Raw genomic sequence first — 17,351 nt, 5'->3', positions numbered from 1 at the left:
ACTACATTTCGTCTCTAAATCGAACTGAAACAGAAAATATACACGATATTTTTTTGACCACATCTCCCGAGCTATTACTTCGAAAAACTCATATGTATTTGTCATCAATTTAGAAAGAATTTGCTTAGAATACTACATTTCGTCTCTAAATCGAACTAAAACAGAAAATATTACACACGATGTTTTTTTTAAGCAAATCTCCCGAACTATTACTTCGAAAAATTCAAGAATTTTTCATCAATTTAAAAAGAATTTGGTTAGAATACTACATTTCGTCTCTAAATCGAACTAAAACAGAAAATATTACACACGATGTTTTTTTAAGCAAATCTCCCGAACTATTACTTCGAAAAATTCAAGAATTTTTCATCAATTTAGAAAGAATTTGCTTAGAATACTACATTTCGTCTCTAAATCGAACTAAAACAGAAAATATTATACACGATGTTTTTTTAAGCACATCTCCCGAACTATTACTTCGAAAAATTCAAGAATTTTTCATCAATTTAGAAAGAATTTGCTTAGAATACTACATTTCGTCTCTAAATCGAACTAAAACAGAAAATATTATACACGATGTTTTTTTAAGCAAATCTCCCGAACTATTACTTCGAAAAATTCAAGAATTTTTCATCAATTTAGAAAGAATTTGCTTAGAAAACTACATTTTGTCTATAAATCGAACTAAAACAGAAAATATTACACACGATGTTTTTTTAAGCACATCTCCCGAACTATTACTTCGAAAAATTCATGAATTTTTCATCAATTTAGAAAGAATTTGCTTAGAATACCACATTTCGTCTCTAAATCGAACTAAAACAGAAAATATACACGATATTTTTTTGACCACATCTCCCGAGCTATTATTTCGAAAAACTCATATGTATTTGTCATCAATTTAGAAAGAATTTGCTTAGAATACTACATTTCGTCTCTAAATCGAACTAAAACAGAAAATATTACACACGATGTTTTTTTAAGCAAATCTCCCGAACTATTACTTCGAAAAATTCAAGAATTTTTCATCAATTTAGAAAGAATTTGCTTAGAATACCACATTTCGTCTCTAAATCGAACTAAAACAGAAAATATACACGATATTTTTTTGACCACATCTCCCGAGCTATTACTTCGAAAAACTCATATGTATTTGTCATCAATTTAGAAAGAATTTGCTTAGAATACTACATTTCGTTTCTAAATCGAACTCAAACAGAAAATATTACACACGATGTTTTTTTAAGCACATCTCCCGAACTATTACTTCGAAAAATTCAAGAATTTTTCATCAATTTAAAAAGAATTTGGTTAGAATACTACATTTCGTCTCTAAATCGAACTAAAACAGAAAATATTATACACGATGTTTTTTTAAGCAAATCTCCCGAACTATTACTTCGAAAAATTCAAGAATTTTTCATCAATTTAAAAAGAATTTGGTTAGAATACTACATTTCGTCTCTAAAACGAACTAAAACAGAGAATATTACACACGATGTTTTTTTAAGCACATCTCCCGAACTATTACTTCGAAAAATTCAAGAATTTTTCATCAATTTAGAAAGAATTTGCTTAGAATACTACATTTCGTCTCTAAATCGAACTAAAACAGAAAATATTATACACGATGTTTTTTTAAGCAAATCTCCCGAACTATTACTTCGAAAAATTCAAGAATTTTTCATCAATTTAGAAAGAATTTGCTTAGAAAACTACATTTTGTCTATAAATCGAACTAAAACAGAAAATATTACACACGATGTTTTTTTAAGCACATCTCCCGAACTATTACTTCGAAAAATTCATGAATTTTTCATCAATTTAGAAAGAATTTGCTTAGAATACCACATTTCGTCTCTAAATCGAACTAAAACAGAAAATATACACGATATTTTTTTGACCACATCTCCCGAGCTATTACTTCGAAAAACTCATATGTATTTGTCATCAATTTAGAAAGAATTTGCTTAGAATACTACATTTCGTCTCTAAATCGAACTAAAACAGAAAATATTACACACGATGTTTTTTTAAGCAAATCTCCCGAACTATTACTTCGAAAAATTCAAGAATTTTTCATCAATTTAAAAAGAATTTGGTTAGAATACTACATTTCGTCTCTAAAACGAACTAAAACAGAAAATATTACACACGATGTTTTTTTAAGCAAATCTCCCGAACTATTACTTCGAAAATTTCATGAATTTTTCATCAATTTTGAAAGAATTTGCTTAGAATACTACATTTCGTCTCTAAATCGAACTAAAACAGAAAATATTACACACGATGTTTTTTTTAAGCAAATCTCCCGAACTATTACTTCGAAAAATTCAAGAATTTTTCATCAATTTAAAAAGAATTTGGTTAGAATACTACATTTCGTCTCTAAATCGAACTAAAACAGAAAATATTACACACGACGTTTTTTTTAAGCAAATCTCCCGAACTATTACTTCGAAAAATTCAAGAATTTTTCATCAATTTAAAAAGAATTTTGTTAGAATACTACATTTCGTCTCTATATCGAACTAAAACAGAAAATATTACACACGACGTTTTTTTAAACAAATCTCCCGAACTATTACTTCGAAAAATTCATGAATTTTTCATCAATTTTGAAAGAATTTGACTATAAATTGTGAAATTTTTATCTAATTATATTTTTATATTTTCCTCTTTCTATATTCTATATATATAACTAATTTTCCGTTTATTAATATACCATATAACTATAATTTCAATATGTACTTTTGGAAAGCAAAAATAAGGTCAAATCAAGGTCAAACTCACGACAATTTAAAGACGTGGCTTTTAAGGTGAAATTACTTTTTTTAAAAATTAATATTTTTAAATTTAATTGAACTCAATTAATTTGTTTATTTCATTAAATCTTTGAGACGTTAGATAATTTTTGTAAATATTGTATCCCGACGAATATTTCATTAGTATAGAAAAACTTACATATTGATAGAAATAAAGTTTCGTCCAAGCTCGAGAAGATGGCGCCACGTAAAAACGGAAAATGATGGGTCAATGAAACAACTTAATTCTAAACAATATGTTCAAAATTTGATTTAATTAGCATAATACGAAACATTCTTAATAATTTTCAATATTTTTTATAATACAACCAAAAAGAATTAATCAATAATTTATTGAAATGTGTGATTCATTCTATATAAATCACTTCCAGAAACGTTATAAGAAACGTCAGCCATATTGTCGTGGTGGATAAACATTTTATTTCATTTATGTATTAATAATTTATTGTTTCGGGGTATTTTTTTCATTCAAACGAATATTTTAGGCAAAAAAATTAAAATTAAATACCACTACCTATAGTAATTTCAATGTAAATAATTTCGTTTCAAAACTAGTTGTGACGTCATCCCTAATCTGTGATATTATCTTATGTCTTATTGTTTTATTTTTCTTTGAGTAAAATTTAAAGTTTATTTCAGTCGAATTGTCATTATTACGAGATTTATAATTATTTCTCTTTATCCTTTTAGTTCGAATTACAGATATTTTAAGGTTAGAACGTAAAAATATAATACAATAAAAACGGATACGTACACGATGTCTTCACGTTATCGTTTTTTTTTTTGTTCCATTTTTAGGAAATACTCAACATTTAAAAGAACCTTTCAAAAATACGCAATATTCGATAGGGAATATAGCAACTGCATTTTATACGGGATTATGGGCATACGACGGCTGGAATAACTTAAATTACGTCACTGAAGAAATTAAAAATCCCTCCAGGTACATTGAAATTTCCCGTATCGCGTATAGATGGCGTTATAGAAAACGAACAGGTTTCTATTTATTTTTTTTTTAGGAACTTACCACGTAGTATAGTAATCGGCATCCCTTTAGTAACGATTTGTTATGCCCTTATAAATATTTCTTATTTAACGGTGATGTCACCTATCGAAATGATTACCAGCGAAGCTGTGGCTGTCACATTTGGTAATAGAGTGTTAGGTAAATATATAATACAGATATGGCAACAATGTAAATATAATTACTATTAGTAACGGAAATAGTTGAAGCGTTTTATTGTCAATATGATATTCGTTATTATTAATTTTTTTTTAATTTAGGTATTATGGCGTGGTTAATGCCTCTATCGGTTACAATATCGACTTTCGGTTCGGCAAACGGGACACTTTTCGCCGCTGGTCGGCTGTGTTTCGCCGCTAGTCGAGAAGGACACTTGTTAGATATTTTATCTTATGTGCACATAAGAAGATACACGCCATCGCCTGGTCTAATTTTCCACGTAAGTAACCTCTAAAACGGCGCATGCTCAAACCAACTTTTATACTTTTTTTTTGGGGTAGGATGTACCTAAACGTTTTTAGCGTCATTTCAGTGTAATGCCAACGAAGAAATTTATTGTTAATAACTTGTCGAGTCCTAATAAAAATTTATTTAATCTTCGTTAATTTTTATATAGTGCTGCCATCTTCGTGTCGATAGAATTACTTTTAACTTACCGACCGAAAGGAAACGGCAACTTGTGAACGCGCGAATGTTTTTGATTGAAATAACATATGTACACTGAGAAAAGTTTTTTATTTATAAGTCGCGTTAAAATTTGGAAACTTATCGTCGAAATATTTGATTTTCAACGTGAAATTTTGGAAAACGATATAATATTAAAAAAAAAATTGTTTTTTGAACTTAATTTATGGATTGAATTATTTTGAGAGGGGGTTTTTTTGCGATATAAAGAATTTGTTTGAAGAAGGGAAAACGTACATCGAGAAAAAAATTGTTAATAACGTTTTTATTTATATTCGATTTGGGAATTAATATTTTTAGGTTATGTTAACTTTATCCTAGGTTATGTTGTATTAATTGGTCGAGAAAACGATATTTTTCTATAAAAATTCCGTTTCGTGTAATTCATATTTCGAAAACCCGAATAGTAAAATCGATTATTGATAAAATCGGAAGAAATAAATTCCCCATTTTCTCAAATTATCTTTTACATTCGATAAATAAAAAATTTCATAATTTAAATACGAAAATTTTCACTTTTCTCAGTGTATTCTCATAGAATGACGTCACTATTACGAAACGCTATTCGTGCTTGGTACTTTCGTAGCAAGATGTCGCTCCTGTATGGATTTCAGATGATTTTCGTAACAATTGAAATCTGGATTTTGTTTTTTTAGTCATTAATAGCGGGCGCGATGGTGATTTATGGTACGATAGATTCCTTGATAGATTTCTTCAGCTTTACCGCTTGGATTTTCTATGGTGGAGCCATGGTTGCATTGATTGTTATGAGATATACAAAACCTAATTACCCCAGGCCCTATAAGGTATAAATTTTCACCGCTAGATGGCTGCGGAATATTAATTCGAGGTTACGCTACGAAAAAAAAATTTTTGAAGTCTATGTTTATTGTCGTAGGTGCCGATTATCATTCCTTATTTGGTATTAGTGATTTCCGTGTACCTGATAATAGGCCCAATTGTCGATAAGCCTACAATCGAGTACCTGTATGCCACTTTTTTCATTTTGGGGGGAATGATCTTCTACATTCCTTTCGTACATTACAAATTACGGATACCATTTATGGGTAAGATGTTTTTATACGAAAATTTTCTGTTATTTGTACAAAAAAAATCGAAATTTATCATATTTTTATCCCATTTTATAATTAAAGCACCACCCTGTATAATTTCGAAGAAGCAAAATTATTTATCTGAAATTCAAATTAAACTTGGTCTAATACTTCACCCTGTATAACTTTGTTTTACATTTATCTGGTATCAAAATTAAATTTAGTCTAATGCTTCACCCTGTATAACTTTTGTTTTGAATTTATCTGGTATTAACATCAAATTTAGTGTATTGCATCACCCTGTATAACTGTGAATAGTCAAAATTCGTTTCACGTTTTTCTCGATTTAAAATTAAATTCACCCTGTATAATTTCGAACAACTGAAATTTATTTTATCTAATTTCAAATTGAGATCTAATCTAATGCCTCACCCTGTATACATTCGAAGATTCGAAATAAGTTTAACTGGTATTAAAATCAAATATAATCCAATGCATCACCCTGTATAACTTTGTTTTACATTTATCTGGTATCAAAATTAAATTTAGTCTAATGCTTCACCCTGTATAACTTTTGTTTTGAATTTATCTGGTATTAATATCAAATTTAGTGTAATGCATCACCCTGTATAACTGTAAAGAGTTAAAATTTGTTTCACGTTTTTCTCGATTTAAAATTAAATTCACCCTGTATAATTTCGAACAACTGAAATTTATTTTATCTAATTTCAAATTGAGATCTAATCTAATGCCTTACCCTGTATACATTCGAAGATTCGAAATTAGTTTAACTGGTATTAAAATCAAATATAATCCAATGCATCACCCTGTATAACTTTGTTTTACATTTATCTGGTATCAAAATTAAATTTAGTCTAATGCTTCACCCTGTATAACTTTTGTTTTGAATTTATCTGGTATTAACATCAAATTTAGTGTATTGCATCACCCTGTATAACTGTGAAGAGTCAAAATTCGTTTCACGTTTTTCTCGATTTAAAATTAAATTCACTCTGTATAATTTCGAACAACTGAAATTTATTTTATCTAATTTCAAATTGAGATCTAATCTAATGCCTCACCCTGTATTCATTCGAAGATTCGAAATTAGTTTATCTGGTATTAAAAACAAATATAATCCAATGCATCACCCTGTATAATTTCGAACAACTGAAATTTATTTTATCTAATTTCAAATTGAGATCTAATCTAATGACTCACCCTGTATACATTCGAAGATTCGAAATTAGTTTATCTGGTATTAAAAACAAATATAATCCAATGCATCACCCTGTATAATTATAGAAAATTAAAATTTGTTATACATTTAACTGATTTCGAAATTAAATTTAGCCTAAAGCATCACTCTGTATAACTTTGTAGAATTAAAATTAATTTCAGGTTTCATCACCCTGTATAGTTTAAATTAGCTTACCAACTTTCGTATCGATCGATAAAATCGCGTAACGTAAATACCGACCGAAAATATTGATTGGTAAATTGTATTATAGATGGCGTGACCGTATTTTTGCAAATGTTACTTGAAGTGGCGCCGACGTCGACCATGTTGGAATGAAGAGGCTAGTAAATAACAGATTAATAGCTAATGTGCTCAATATGCGTAGTTTTAGTATTTTACCTAAAGTCATGGTTACAAAATTTGAAAACAAAAAATCTTCTTTTAGCCCAAATTTTTTAAAACACAGCTGTGAGTGTCTCGATTAGTATATTTAGTAAAAGTTTCGCGAAATAAAATTGCACGAATCATTCCGATTTTATGAGGATTGTCTACGGGGTGCAACGTAGATTTCCTCGAATTATTTATTTAAAAGGCACACGAAAAATATGTGAAAATAGTATAAATGTGGCGCATTTATTTTTATTTGCCATACCACGTGGAACTATTACTGTGAATTGTGTTTATATCACGAAAAAAAAATTCACATATTCCTGTACGTGTCTAAATAAAAGTCTGATATTTTTTATACTTAATGTAACCATGATTATATGAAAAAAATATTGCAAATGGAAAATATGTTCATGGTAATATACAGTATGTCTAAAAAAGTTGATAACATTAATAATAACCAGTTTACTTTTTAGGACTTACTGTATATACTCTTGTCATTCCTTACCTAAAACATCGTTAATTATTTGATATTTATTTTTCAAGTAAATTTATATTTTTTTATTTGCCATCGTTAAAAAAAATATCTAAAACGAATATTTTGCAATGACGAAATTAATTACATATCTAGTTATTTTATAAATTATTTTTCCAAAAAAAAACAGAACGAGTATTAATATAAACGAAATGTTGCCAAATGAAAAAAAAAATAGAAAAATGTTGCCCATATAGTAAATAATAAAAATTTCTTGAATGTACACATGTAGTTTTATTTCAACATACCTATAAGTGTCTAAAAGGTGTTTAGAAACACGTAAAATTTGAACGCGTCTAATACATAACATAAAGTTCCAAAAATAAATGTAAATATGGCAACGGCGCTTTAAATGTAATAAAATTTATCGATTACTTCAAATCGAACCAGAACTGTCAATTGTCAATAAAAATGTTACTATTTTACGAACATAATTTGAAAATTTTGAATTGATTTATTGATTTTACAAGTATTTATTTGAAATCCAATTTATTCAAAAGTCATTTATCTCCTGTTTTCTAACTATCTATGATCTTGAAAATATCTGCGTATTGATATAACTACTTAAAAACTGAAAACATTTGTTCAACCATCACTCGATTAGTTTAAATGTAATAGTCCAGTTAAAGTTTGCATGCGATGGGTTGAAAATTGATGTAGTAGAAAATTAATCAGTATAAAAAGATGAGTCGCTAGAAAATTATTATTTATACGGCGTTTCTAATAAAATTATTATAATAGTTGATAATTCAAATAGTTTTATTATTAGATCTGATTCACTTTCATTGGTTTTTTCTCGATTTGTAATGAATGTTATTTTATTTCATTAATCCGCTTTGAACTCTAATTCAGTACCTGGTCTAATTTTCACTTATCTGACGTTATAAATATCGGTATTAGTTACCAATAATTGGACTGTGGTTCGCCATTTTGGAACTGAATCCATAATTTAAACAAACTTTATTTTGAGGGGATAGAGAGAAAAAAGGTACGTATGATAAAAGTCAAAAAACAATATTGTTTTTGTACGTTTTTATTTATTATATACTTTCAATAATACCCGAATTCGAAATTGTCTCTGAAAGTTGTTTGGTTACTTTTACTTAATTTGTCTATGAAATGTGATATATTTTTATATAATCAAAATGAACTGAATTTATGGGAATGTATAATCAATAAATTAAATTACTTACATAGTAGATGAAAATTATAACTTGAAATATCTTCCTATATAATAATTCAAAATACACAATTTAACTGTACTATAACATAAATTGTAGAGTAACTCGAAACCGATGTTTTTAAAAATCTTAGTAGACTTGACATGATCGATAGTGAATATTTATAAACAAATGAATGATTCAAATATAGAATCGATTGAGGATTTATATATCAGATATTTTAAAATAGCAAAAAAAAACGATAATTTATAGTATTAGAATAAATAGTTGAGTTTATATTTACACATTTTCGTATTGTCTATGAATAATTTTCAGTAATAACAAAAATCCGGTATCGATTCAAAATCAATCGATATGACACGCGAACGGATTTGTTCAGATTCATAGCCGCGAACAAACCTAACTGATCAAGTGACGCTATGTTGCCGCTTATCCATTAATTTAGTTTGAAATAAGTAATTTATAGGTACGCCACATAGTAAGATACTAATTTCAATGTTACGAGGTGCAAACGAAAATTATTAAGAGTCAGTATTATATTTTTTTAATGGAAAGGTTTTTTGGGGGATTAAAAAATGAACAATTTTCATATAACTTTATTTTTAAAGTAAATCAAACATACACTCCACATAATAAGTTAATAAAATATTACAACATAATTAAAAAGAATAAAAATAAGTTAAAATCTATCGCACAATACTTTTTTTTTTGATAATATATAATAAGATAATAATAATAATAATAATAACAATCCTTAGCTAGAGTATATTCAGATAACTACAACAACCACGCGTACCATTCGGGCTAAATGGAAGATATATATATATATATATATATATATTAGAAAATTAGTTTTTTTTGCGAAATATTTCGAAATTTTATTCAAGTGCCCGAAGTAAGGGGGGTTATTAAACATTAAACATATCCAGAATAGCATAAGGCACAAAATAGAACAATTTTTGTCAATGAAACTTTGACTAGACTCACTTTTTATATTTTGAAAAATTTATTTTGAGCAAATTCCAAGCGAATCCAGAATATAAAAGAAATACGTTATCCAATCCAAAAATAATATAAATAAAAACGTACAAGCGTACGAGATCTGTAAGAAAATTTAGTTTATTTCATTATTTTTACAGTTAAAAACAAATATGGTTCCCTTAGTTGCCGATTTTATCCCTGCTATACTGTGGGCTTATTCGATAATCGAAGAGATATAATTAAAAACTAAAGTTAAAAGAAATGTTATATAAAAGAGAAATCGAGAGAAGAAAAATTTCGTTTCGAGTATTCAAAGTATGATAAATATTCTATAAAGAGATAACAAATTAACAAAAATTTAATTTATTCGATGTTAAAAATAAACTTTCAACATAAACTATAAAAATATATAATGAAGTAAGGCACTTGTTCATTACACGATGATTTTTATTATAAATTCTGATTACTTGAAACGAACAAAAATTCATTCAAGTACGTTTCCGTAACGCCTACAGAGGCCTTGTAAAATTTGCTGGGAACATGCCCTTGTCCCCGTTATCTTTAATACCCATCAACCATCCTTCTTCCTATAAAAAAGAAAAAAAATACATCAATATGTTTACAAAAATAATAGTTTTGTGAGTATTCGAATTGCTATAACAATAGTAGTTCAAATGTTCAATAATTGAAAGTTATCGAAAGCAATAAAGTGACATACAAATGAGAAAATCATGTTAAAAAAGGGTTTTTGTTCTCAATAACAAATAAAACAGACGCGAAATTAAAAATTGGAAACCTTAAAAGAGCAATAACTTTAAGATAATTTCATTTTTTAACATATCTCGAAAGATAGTAGTTCAAATGTACCATACATTAGATATTATATTATAAAAACACATGGAAAATGTTTCGTTGCAAAAATTGAAAGTTATCCTATAACATATATGAAATAATAGTATAAAAAGAGGGTTTTTATATCCAATAATAAATCAAAATCAAGTGAAATTAACAATCTGAGTACTTGTAAAAAGATAAGACGAAGATATTTCATTTGCCCTCATGTCTTAAAGAGAGTAGTTCAAATGTACCAGACATTATAAATCGTTTTACCACACATATTAAAGCGTTTTATTGACAAAAATGGAAAAGGAGCTATAGAAGTGGTTTGACAAAGTTAATTAATAGTGTCAATAGTTGTAGTTCAAAAGAAGATTGTACTATATGTCAAATAAAGAAAAGAGATGAAATTAACAATTCCATTTGTCCATATATCTTGAAAGAGAGTGTAGTTCAAATGTACCATACATTATAAAATATGTTATAAACAAAAATAGAAAATTATCGAAAGTTATAAAACATAAAAGGACCATATATACATATAATGAAGCAACAGACCTAATAATTTAATAGTAGTAGTAGTTATAGTTGAAAATAATGTTGTAATCAGTAATATACAAAACAGAAATGGAATTAACAATCCGGATATCAAAAAAAGAAAAAAAAATACCAAGATCAAAGTCTTCTTATATTATTAGTAGTTCAGATGTACCACAAACAATTTAATATAATTCTAATATTGAATTTTTTATATATACAATTTTATATTTAGCATTAAAATTAATAAAAAAGTCTTTAAATTTAATAAAAAGTAGTTTGTCACCTGTTCTTCTGGATCATCGTATTCGACAACAGATATAATTTCACCAACTTCAAAAGATAATTCATCGACGTCTTCCCTATTGTATTTATAAGTGGCTTTAACTCTGTAGAGCACTCCCGGTGGCAAATTCTCAGTACTGGCACCTAGAAAGTTGAAAACTTCGAAATAAAATTCGATATAGTTAATCGAATTCATAGATCCAACAGTAGAAATCCATGCTATTAATATATTTTTTTAGTAATTGCCTCGACTTACCTACAGGTATATCATAAAGTTCTTCAACTTTAATATTGTTTGCATTGTTGTTAGTAGCGAGCTTGTCATTGGTAGCAACTTGCTGGGATTGAGGAGAAGGGGATCGATTACCGTTTTTACCATCTGGTGTAGTCGTACCGTTTAATTCTGGTTTAGGTGTGACGGGAGTAACGGGATCGGAAGAAGTTTTTTCTTGAGTAGGTGTTTCGATATCCTTTTGTTTGTTAGGAGTGACGGGAAGTGATTTTTCAGCGGTATCAGATTTTGCTAGAGACAAGGATTTTTCTGTTGGAGATTGCGCGGGATCCTCGGCTGCAAAACACACATACACGATGTAGTTAGGGCAAAAACCATACCAAAAAAATATTAGTTGAACGATCCATAACATATTTGCAAACAATAGTACGTTTATGAGTCACTTTCTAGTTTTTTCTAATTTCGGAATATTAGATTATATCGAAATGAATTTGAGAATAATTTAGATTTTCAAACATCAAGAAGATAATATTTATTTATTTTTAACTATTGTTTTTTAAATATTAACAAAATTATACTAAAAACATGAAAAAACTCATCACCAATAAAAAGACTAACTTACCCTCAACTTTATTATTCAAAATATCAGAAAAGTTTTAAAACATCACAATGGAAGCTTCGAAATATATGTAAAAACAAAAAGTTACTAAAAATTGTGAGCTAAACAATGAAAACACACTGTTATTATAATAACATAACCTCGAAAAGTACTGAGCCCTTCTAGATTGTATGGGATGACAAGGAAAAATGTGGTTGTACAAACTATGCGTTGAAGGCTAAATTAGTATTTGTGTTCGATTCATGCAACAGGAGTGCAATTAAAATAACACTAGACGAAATACGTTTTGCAATTACGTAAGTGTTGTATTAATTTAAATGTAGTATTTGTTTGCAAAAATGTTCCGTGCATTTTACTAGAGCTGGATATAGATATCGACTTCACTAATCATTCATTTCTATGGAATACGTTTGACTTTATTATCTATGGTTTTATATTCAATAGTTCTATGAGTGACATTTCAATTGACTTAAGTTTCACGTATTTATTTAATGATAATTTAGTTGTTGATAGTAAATTTCAATTTCAAACTATTTATCGTTTTAAAATGGATCAAATATTATAAAATCGACGATTTATGAACATGAAAAAATAATATTGGAACTATATAATGTCCCAAATATTCCTATAGAAAAATAACTGATGAAATTTTCAAATTCAAACTTATTTTAGGTTATAAAATTTATTTTTCAGGGGGATATCGAAAATTTTTGTATGTTTAGTGGAAACTCGAGGTTAAAATGATAAAAATGTGAGTATTTTTTTGAATAAATCAAGTTATAATTTCGAATTTCGAAAATTGATTGTATTAATGCAGTTTCAACAAATATAAACAAATTAATTCCTGCTTTCAATAAAATTAATATAAATATAGTATGAATCACTAAAAGCGCCATGAGGATGGTAAAACCTGTTTTTCAAGTTCGGAAAATATATTTTTAGTAAAAAAACAAACAAACAAAAGCGGATAAACATCACTTGAAATTTTATATTTACCTCGATCTGAATTTAGAGTGGAAGTATTGTTAATAATCAATTCTTTCGGTTTCGTGATAGTCGTTGAATGTGGAAGACTGGCTCCGTTGGTTTTTTTCACGCTGTACGATCCTCTTTGGCTGTCAGTTGCTAGTTTGTCTACGATGGCCTCTAATTCACCAAACACCTACATAAATCATTTTATTGAAACAAACAAAAAATCACACAGACCAATATATGTACATTTATTAACAAAATACTATCAAAAGATGCATATATCGAAGAAAATTTCATTTTTTTACTACGAGGGTTATCACGAAAGTTGTGGAAATTGACGTTAATCAATCAAAACCTGTATCAATAGACTGAAAACAATCCTATAGATCAAAATATAGCAGATAAATAGCTCATATTCTGGCCAGTTACTATTTTGAGATGTATATAGGGGAAAAATAATCATCTTTGCACTACGAGGGTTATTAAGAAAGTTATAGGATAATCAAAACAAAAGTTGTATAAGTAGATTGAAAAAAGTCACAAAGTAGAAAATATATCAGACACTTAGCTCATATTTTAACCAATTATTGTGAAAAGATGTACTTATCAGAGAAAAATTCAATTTTGCAATAGGAGGGTTATTAAATAAGTTGTAGGAGGATAAAGTGGAGGAAAGATAACAGAATTAGCATTGGTACATATAAAAAATCATATGGAGGAAAATATAACGAATACGTAACTCATATTCTAGCCAACTACTCTTAAAGGATGTATGTATGAGAGAAAAATTCAATTATGTAGTACGGGGGTTATTAAAGATGTTGTAGGAGGATAAAGTGGATGAAAGACAACAGAATTAGCATTGGTACATTTAAAAAACCATGTAGAGTAAAATATAGCGAAAACTGAGCTTATATTCTAGCCAACTACTCTTAAAGGTTGTATGTGTAAGATAAAAATTCAATTTTGTAGTACGGGGGTTATTAAAGAAGTTGTAGGAGGATAAAGTGGATGGAAGACAACAGAATTAGCATTGGTACATTCAAAAAATCATTTAGAGCAAAATATAAAGATTACGTAACTCAAATTCTAGCCAACTACTCTTAAAGGAAGTATGTATGAGAGAAAAATTCAATTATGTAGTACGGGGGGTTATTAAAGATGTTGTAGGAGGATAAAGTGGAGGAAAGATAACAGAATCAGCATTGTTACATTTAAAAAGTCCTTTAGAGCAAAATATAATGAAAACTGAGCTTATATTCTAGTTAACTACTCTTAAAGGTTGTATGTGTAAGAGAAAAATTCAATTTTGTAGTACGGGGGTTATTAAAGATGTTGTAGGAGGATAAAATGGAGGAAAGATAACAGAATCAGCATTGTTACATTTAAAAAATCCTTTAGAGCAAAATATAACGAAAACTGCGCTTATATTCTAGTTAACTACTCTTAAAGGTTGTATGTGTAAGAGAAAAATTCGATTTTGTAGTACGGGGGTTATTAAAGAAGTTGTAGGAGAATAAAGTGGATGAAAGACAACAGAATTAGCATCGGTACATTTGAAAATTCATATAGAGTAAAATATAACGAAAACTGAGCTTATATTCTAGCCAACTACTCTTAAAGGTTGTATGTGTAAGAGAAAAATTCAATTTTGTAGTACGGGGGTTATTAAAGAAGTTGTAGGGGAATAAAGTGGATGGAAGACAACAGAATCAGCATTGTTATATTTAAAAAAATCATTTAGAACAAAATATAAAGAATACGTAACTCATAGTCTAGCCAACTACTCTTAAAGGATGTATGTATGAGAGAAAAATTCAATTATGTAGTACGGGGGTTATTAAAGAAGTTGTAGGAGAATAAAGTGGATGAAAGACAACAGAATTAGCATCGGTACATTTGAAAATTCATATAGAGTAAAATATAACGAAAACTGAGCTTATATTCTAGCCAACTACTCTTAAAGGTTGTATGTGTAAGAGAAAAATTCAATTTTGTAGTACGGGGGTTATTAAAGAAGTTGTAGGAGAATAAAGTGGATGAAAGACAACAGAATCAGCATCGGTACATTTGAAAATTCATATAGAGTAAAATATAACGAAAACTGAGCTTATATTCTAGCCAACTACTCTTAAAGGTTGTATGTGTAAGAGAAAAATTCGATTTTGTAGTACGGGGGTTATTAAAGAAGTTGTAGGAGAATAAAGTGGATGAAAGACAACAGAATTAGCATCGGTACATTTGAAAATTCATATAGAGTAAAATATAACGAAAACTGAGCTTATATTCTAGCCAACTACTCTTAAAGGTTGTATGTGTAAGAGAAAAATTCGATTTTGTAGTACGGGGGTTATTAAAGATGTTGTAGGAGGATAAAGTGGATGAAAGACAACAGAGTTAGCATCGGTACATTTGAAAATTCATATAGAGTAAAATATAACGAAAACTGAGCTTATATTCTAGCCAACTACTCTTAAAGGTTGTATGTGTAAGAGAAAAATTCGATTTTGTAGTACGGGGGTTATTAAAGATGTTGTAGGAGGATAAAGTGGATGAAAGACAACAGAATTAGCATTGGTACATTTCAAAAACCATGTAGAGCAAAATATAGCGAAAACTGAGCTTATATTCTAGCCAACTACTCTTAAAGGTTGTATGTGTAAGAGAAAAATTCAATTTTGTAGTACGGGGGTTATTAAAGAAGTTGTAAGAGGATAAAGTGGAGGAAAGATAACAGAATCAGCACTGTTACATTCAAAAAATCATTTAGAGCAAAATATAAAAATTAAGTAACTCAAATTCTAGCCAAGTACTCTTAAAGGATGTATGTATGAGAGAAAAATTCAATTATGTAGTACGGGGGGTTATTAAAGATGTTGTAGGAGGATAAAGTGGAGAAAAGATAACAGAATCAGCACTGTTACATTCAAAAAATCATTTAGAGCAAAATATAAAAATTAAGTAACTCAAATTCTAGCCAAGTACTCTTAAAGGAAGTATGTATGAGAGAAAAATTCAATTATGTAGTACGGGGGGTTATTAAAGATGTTGTAGGAGGATAAAGTGGATGAAAGATAACAGAATCAGCACTGTTACATTCAAAAAATCATTTAGAGCAAAATATAAAAATTAAGTAACTCAAATTCTAGCCAAGTACTCTTAAAGGATGTATGTATGAGAGAAAAATTCAATTATGTAGTACGGGGGGTTATTAAAGATGTTGTAGGAGGATAAAGTGGATGAAAGATAACAGAATCAGCATTGTTACATTCAAAAAATCATTTAGAGCAAAATATAAAAATTAAGTAACTCAAATTCTAGCCAAGTACTCTTAAAGGATGTATGTATGAGAGAAAAATTCAATTATGTAGTACGGGGGGTTATTAAAGATGTTGTAGGAGGATAAAGTGGATGAAAGATAACAGAATCAGCACTGTTACATTCAAAAAATCATTTAGAGCAAAATATAAAAATTAAGTAACTCAAATTCTAGCCAAGTACTCTTAAAGGAAGTATGTATGAGAGAAAAATTCAATTATGTAGTACGGGGGGTTATTAAAGATGTTGTAGGAGGATAAAGTGGATGAAAGATAACAGAATCAGCACTGTTACATTCAAAAAATCATTTAGAGCAAAATATAAAAATTAAGTAACTCAAATTCTAGCCAAGTACTCTTAAAGGATGTATGTATGAGAGAAAAATTCAATTATGTAGTACGGGGGGTTATTAAAGATGTTGTAGGAGGATAAAGTGGAGAAAAGATAACAGAATCAGCACTGTTACATTCAAAAAATCATTTAGAGCAAAATATAAAAATTAAGTAACTCAAATTCTAGCCAAGTACTCTTAAAGGAAGTATGTATGAGAGAAAAATTCAATTATGTAGTACGGGGGGTTATTAAAGATGTTGTAGGAGGATAAAGTGGATGAAAGATAACAGAATCAGCACTGTTACATTC

General features: G+C 28.5%; 2 protein-coding genes across 6 annotated transcripts in view; one reads left to right on the top strand and one right to left on the bottom strand.

Moving 5' to 3' along the window:
- LOC130447612 (b(0,+)-type amino acid transporter 1) overlaps positions 1-7,972 on the top strand; it is a 29,029-nt gene extending 21,057 nt beyond the window's left edge. For 3 of the 4 annotated variants that reach the window (XM_056784524.1, XM_056784523.1, XM_056784525.1), the window contains exons 6-11: positions 3,624-3,768; positions 3,845-3,990; positions 4,110-4,288; positions 5,190-5,339; positions 5,432-5,600; positions 7,097-7,972. In XM_056784524.1, the coding sequence (XP_056640502.1) occupies positions 3,624-3,768; positions 3,845-3,990; positions 4,110-4,288; positions 5,190-5,339; positions 5,432-5,600; positions 7,097-7,161 (854 nt within the window). In that variant the 3' untranslated portion in view covers positions 7,162-7,972. The remainder of the gene's footprint in view (positions 1-3,623; positions 3,769-3,844; positions 3,991-4,109; positions 4,289-5,189; positions 5,340-5,431; positions 5,601-7,096) is intronic. The other variant, XM_056784526.1, reaches the window with a different exon arrangement.
- A 1,538-nt stretch (positions 7,973-9,510) lies between these two features.
- LOC130447611 (myc box-dependent-interacting protein 1) overlaps positions 9,511-17,351 on the bottom strand; it is a 32,578-nt gene continuing 24,737 nt past the window's right edge. The window contains exons 5-8 of one of the 2 annotated variants that reach the window (XM_056784521.1): positions 13,416-13,581; positions 11,825-12,136; positions 11,570-11,712; positions 9,511-10,496 (exon numbers count right to left, since the gene is read on the bottom strand). In XM_056784521.1, coding sequence (XP_056640499.1) covers positions 10,419-10,496; positions 11,570-11,712; positions 11,825-12,136; positions 13,416-13,581 — 699 coding nt within the window. In that variant the 3' untranslated portion in view covers positions 9,511-10,418. The remainder of the gene's footprint in view (positions 10,497-11,569; positions 11,713-11,824; positions 12,137-13,415; positions 13,582-17,351) is intronic. The other variant, XM_056784522.1, reaches the window with a different exon arrangement.

Source organism: Diorhabda sublineata, chromosome 8, assembly GCF_026230105.1.
Source record: "Diorhabda sublineata isolate icDioSubl1.1 chromosome 8, icDioSubl1.1, whole genome shotgun sequence".
NCBI lineage: Eukaryota > Metazoa > Arthropoda > Insecta > Coleoptera > Chrysomelidae > Diorhabda > Diorhabda sublineata.
This window is presented reverse-complemented; position numbering and strand designations above follow the sequence as displayed.